At 35.0% G+C, this 5,638-nt stretch overlaps 1 protein-coding gene across 2 annotated transcripts; it reads right to left on the minus strand.

Annotated features, from left to right (window-relative positions):
- Window positions 1-2,932: 2,932 nt before the first annotated feature.
- On the minus strand, window positions 2,933-4,486 carry LOC135138185 (zinc finger protein 142-like). 2 transcript variants are annotated; one of them, XM_064068092.1, is made up of 2 exons: window positions 4,398-4,486; window positions 2,933-4,344 (listed from the first exon to the last, which is right to left on the minus strand). In XM_064068092.1, exon 2 carries the CDS (start codon window positions 4,334-4,336, stop codon window positions 3,002-3,004), a length of 1,335 nt encoding a protein of 444 aa, XP_063924162.1. In that variant the 5' UTR covers window positions 4,337-4,344; window positions 4,398-4,486; the 3' UTR covers window positions 2,933-3,001. The 2 variants fall into 2 exon arrangements, with proteins under 2 accessions (XP_063924162.1, XP_063924163.1); XM_064068093.1 differs by having other exon boundaries at window positions 4,394-4,473.
- Between the last annotated feature and the right edge of the window lie 1,152 nt (window positions 4,487-5,638).

The following is a 5,638-nucleotide window of genomic DNA, read 5'->3' on the forward strand; positions in this document are numbered from 1 at the left end:
AAATGTAAGCCCACCCACCCACCCACCCTATCTCGATTCTAATGATTTTTTTTATTCATAGAAACTTAAAACACGTTTAAAATGGTAAATTTTTGCAATTAGGCTCCGTCTCTTGGTCTGGCAACGAATGAAAACTTCAATACTATTTAAATCAGGGCAGGTATGGGTGGGGTCTAATTTTTGGCTTTATTTTTTTCTTTATACACATAGCATTCTTTAAAGAACACAACACTCAAAACATGTTTTTAATTTCTCGTTTAGAAATAAGAATTTTGCAATTAAGCTCCGCCCCCTTGACTCACAACGAATAAAGTAAAATCATCACAATTGAGATGGGGCAGGTGGGCGGGGCTACATTTTGCTTTTTTTTTCTTAATGTGTGTAGACTTATTTCGACAACAAGAAACTTAAAACATATTTAAAATGGTAAATTTGTAAAGGGAAATATAGATTTTCTAATTACGCTCCGCCCCTCGGTCTGACAACGAATGAAACATTCATCACGATTGAGATCCAAACCGATGGATGGGGCTTTTCTTTTTGTTTTCTTTTTTAATTAATAACACATTTAGTTTTCTTTGTATAACACGATTACCTACTTAAGAATATATATCACATGGTAATTTCTCATAGAAAAATAAGGGTTTTACAATTAAGCTCCGCCCCTCGGCTTACGATGAATAAAAAAAATCATCAGAAATGAGATAGGGCGGGCGGGCGGGCTTATATTTTGACTTTTTTTTTCTTAATATACATAGCCATTTTTTACAACAATACACTTAAAACATGATTAAAATGGTACATTTTTGCAAGGAAATATGGATTTTGGATTTATGGGGTGGAGCCTAATTGCAAAATCGATATTTCCTTATACAAATTTTCCATTTTGAACATATCCGTAAGTTTCATGGTGCGAAAAGAAGTCCACACATATTAAAACAAAAAAGCAAAATGTAAGCCCGCCCACCCACCCTATCTCGATTGTAATGATTTTTTTTATTCATAGAAACTTAAAACACGTTTAAAATGGTAAATTTTTGCATTTAGGCTCCGCCTCTTGGTCTGGCAACGAATGAAAACTTCATTACTATTTAAATCAGGGCAGGTATGGGTGGGGTCTAATTTTTGGCTTTATTTTTTTCTTTATATACATAGCATTCTTTGAAGAACACAACACTCAAGACATGTTTTTAATTTCTCGTTTAGAAATAAGGATTTTGCAATTAAGCTCCGCCCCCTTGGCTCACAACGAATAAAGAAAAATCATCACAATTGAGATGGGGCGGGTGGGCGGGGCTACATTTTGCCTTTTTTTTCTTAATGTGTGTAGACTTATTTCGACAAGAAGAAACTTAAAACATGTCTAAAGCAACGTTAGCGGGAACTTCAACGTCAACAGCAAGTTTATAAATCCCACTTAAACGTTTGAGGTTATGTCATTTTTGCATTTGTCGTTCAAGGTTAGTTAATAGAGAATCTATTAAATGACTTTGTTTGTCGTTCAGGTTTTTCGGTAATGCTGGAAAGACAACAAAAAATAAATAAAAATAATACAGAAATATATTTCCAAGAACAATTTTACTTACGATAAAATAAACCGACAAAGTACATAAATATTCTAAATTCGGTGTTTTTGTTTTTCGTGTCTCTTCAAATACCACTTCAGTTTATGCTTGTAGGAACATTCTTTGCACTCATACCATTTACTATTTTCTCCATCTAAATGACGCAAATTTACGTGACGTTTTAAATCTCGTCCAAGTTTAGCTTTGTACGGGCACTTTTTGCATTCATACCATGTAATATCTTTTATATCTGCATGCCTCGCAGTGACATGCTTGTCTAAATTCGACTTTAGTTTAGCTTTATATGGGCACTTTTTACATTCATGCCATTTAATATCTTTCTCGTCCACATGGTACGACTTCATGTGACGGTTTAACCTATCTTTTAGTTTAGCTCTATAGGAACACTCTTTGCATTCATACCACATAATATCGCGTTCATCCAAATGATGCATAATTATATGTTGCTTTAAATTACAGTTTTCTTTAGCTTTAAAAGGACACTTTCTGCATTCATGCCACTTAATTTCATCCAAATGCTGGGCATTCGTGTGCTTTTTTAAGTTGGAGCTCTGTTTTGATTTATATGGACACTTGTCACACTTGTACCACGATATTTCGTCGTCTTTCAATTGCTTTGAAATTTTGTGTATCCCTAATGAATGCTTGTGTTTGGATTTGAACGGGCAATGATCACAATGGTGCCACTTGATGACTTGATTTTTGAAATTTTTGCTGCAACTCATTACTCGAGGACTTTTTGCTTTAGCTAAACATATTTCAATGTGCTGACACCATTTCATCAGGAAATGAGTTCTAAAGCCACACTTTTCACAACTGTAGTTTTGAATCTTATATCCTGGATTTTGGTTTTCTGTCAAATGATTTTCAATGTGTTGTTTGAAAAGAAGCGTAAGATCTGTTTGGAAATTGCAGTCCTTGCAGTGATAGGTTTCGATTTTGGCATTTTCACAGTTGAAAGGGGTTGCTGGAAACTGATCTCTTCTGACGTGTGTGAACATTAAAGTGGTGCGATAGCTGAATTACCAGACATCCAGATTAAACACTTAGTTTGTCTAGAGTAGTAATAATGCTTCAAGTTATGTTAACAATATTCGGATTTTACTTACTTAAACTCAAAAATGCTCCCCAAAAACTTGTTAAACTTTAAATCTAGGCGACATAACCTCAAAACGAGAGACCACTTCATTTTGTGTATGCAACCAATTATACACCAAATTGATTCTCACTTAAAAACGTGTAAAAATGCATTGGATGGCCAACGTGGCCAGTAGAAATTAACAAAAACCATTTACTGATTTAAAATAAAAACCAATTCTGTAGAAAAACTGTATTTTTCAGCCGTTAAAAACTTATTGATAAAAATCATTGAACTTAAATTTTCCAGTCTTTAAATTTTAGGACAAATACGAACATCATTGGTGTTTCTTTATATGTCTATTTAAATACGTTCTCGACTTAGTCTTAAACGAACACTTTTTGCACTCATACCATTTAATATCGTCCCCAACCAAATGTCGCACATTCACGTGATTTTTCAACGACGACGTAAATTTAGTTTTAAATGGACACTTACTACACCTCTTCCATTCCACCTCCTTTTCATCCAAATGGCGCGCATTTACGTGATCTTTCAAATTGACTTTTTGTTTAGATTTATAGGAGCATTTGTCGCATTTATACCACTCAATGTCCTGTAAATGGTGCGTTTTTATGTGGGTTTTTAAATTCGACGTGTGTTTAGTTTTATACGGACACTGCTCGCACTCGTACCACTTAACATCTCGCTCGTCTAAATGCCGCGCGTTTATGTGACGTCGTAAGTGTCCTTTTTCTTTGGTTCGGTAGGGGCACTTTTCACATTCGTACCATTTAATGTCTTGCTCGTCTAAATGTCGGGCGATGATGTGTTTTTTTAAGTTGACGTTGGTTTTGGCTTTGTAGGGGCACTTTTCGCATTCGTACCACTTGATGTCTTGTTCATCTAAATGGTGGGCTATTATGTGACGTTTTAAATGGGCGCTGAATCTAGCTTTGTATGGACATTGATTGCATTCGTACCATTTATTGTTCTGTTCTTCCATGTGCCAGAAAATTATGTGGCTTCTTAAATTTGATGGGTGTTTGGATTTGTAGGGGCACTTAGTGCATTCGTACCACTCCACAAACTGTTCTTCCAAATGCCTTGCATTTATATGCTTTTTTAAATTACTTTTTTGCTTATCTTTGTAGGTGCAATTTGGACAAAAATGCCACTGTATTTCGTCGTTATTCAAGTGTTTGAACATTTTGTGTCTCCTTAGCGATTTTTTGTGTTTGTAGGCGCACTCGCATTGATCACAACTATATTTAGCGACATTTTTTCCACTCTCCTTAACTGAATACATTTGAGGATTTTCACCATCTTTTGTACAAATTGACATATGCTGAAAGTACTTCATTGAGAAATTTGTTTCAAAGTTGCACCCTTTACAAACATAGCTTCGGATGCTGCAGTCTTGTGTGTTCTCGTTTTTACAGCTATGATTTTGATCTATGTGTTTTTTTAAAAGAAGGGTCAGTTCTGTTTGGAAGTCACAGTTCTTACAGAAGTAACTTTCAATGTGGGTGTTCTCACAGTTGAAAAGTTTTATTCGTGAACGGTGTTGCCCGAGGTGGTTTTCCAAAAGAATAAAGGATGTGGTGGAGTAGGGGCAGGTTTCGCAAGTGTGTGCATTTTTCGAGGAACACTCATATTCCAAGTTTGACATTTGGTTGCCTGAAGTGTACTAGATTGACAAACGAAAATAATTGTGGGTTTTTCTTACCTACTTATCTATGGAAAATTCTTAAACGGGTGAAATATTTAGTAATTCCAGTTCAGTTCCAAACATAACCTCAAAAATTGACAAGTGATGGCGAGTTATGCAACGCATTATACGCCACTGTAAATTATACCAAGAATGTGGAATTATCTGCCACAGGAAAACTAGAGTGCAAGTTGTGAAGTATTTACTTCTGTAACGTCCTTTCTTATCTAATTTTTAAAATAGTAACTTTGATGTTCAACTTTTCCCGTATTTGAAAAGGTTGTAGAATCATTTTAGACAAATTTTAAGTATCGTGTTATTTAAATAAGTCTACACATATTAAGAAAAAAAGGAAAAATGTAGCCCCGCCCACCCACCCTATCTCAATTGTGAGCTTAACTGCAAAATCCTTATTTCTCTACAAGAAATTAAAAATATGTTTTTGAGGACCGTATTTTTCAAAGAATACTATGTATGTTAAGAAAAGAATAAAGCCAAAGATTAGGCCCCACCTGTACCCGCCTCGATCTCAATTCACAATTGTGATCAATTTTTATTCGTCGTCAGTTCGTGGGGTGGGGCTTAATTGCAAGATCCATATTTGTCTCCAAGAATTTACCATATTAAACATGTTTTAAGTTTCTTGTTCTGAAAAGACGACTACGTATATTAAGAAAAAAGACAAAATATAAGCCCCGCCCACCCGCCCTATCTCAATTGTGATGATTTTTTTTTATTGCCGGGAGCCAATTGAGCGAAATTTAAATGCAAAATCCTTATTATTTGTATACAAGAAATTACCATGTAAGATCCGTTCTTGAGTATCGTGTTATTCAAAGAATACTATATATATATTAAGAAAAAATTAAAGCCAAAGAACCAAAGATTAAGCCCCACCCATATCTGACCTGATCTAAATAGTAATAAAGTTTTCATTCGTTCTCATAGCTAGGGGCGGAGCCTAATTGCAAAATCCATATTTCGCTACAAAAATTTACCATTTCAAACGTGTTTTAAGTTGCTAAGAATAAAAAAATCATCACAATTGAGATGGGGTGGGAGGGCGGTGTTTATATTTTGCCTTTTTTTGTTAATATACATAGTATTTTTTCAACAACACGATACAAGTATTTTGCAGTAAAGCTCCGCCCCTTTGGTTCACAGTCAATAGGAAAAAATCATCACAATTGAGATAGGGCGGGTGGGCGGGCCTAAATTTTGCCTCCTTGTTTCAATATGTGTAGACTTTTTTTCACAACATGA

This window comes from Zophobas morio, unplaced genomic scaffold (assembly GCF_036711695.1).
Source record: "Zophobas morio isolate AGI-343-1 ecotype UQ-CSIRO unplaced genomic scaffold, CSIRO_AGI_Zmor_V1 ptg000030l, whole genome shotgun sequence".
Classification (NCBI taxonomy): domain Eukaryota; kingdom Metazoa; phylum Arthropoda; class Insecta; order Coleoptera; family Tenebrionidae; genus Zophobas; species Zophobas morio.

Coding starts and splice junctions, on each gene's coding strand:
- LOC135138185 (XM_064068092.1), bottom strand. CDS start 4,336: ATGTCAAACTTGGAATATGAGTGTTCCTCGAAAAATGCACACACTTGC.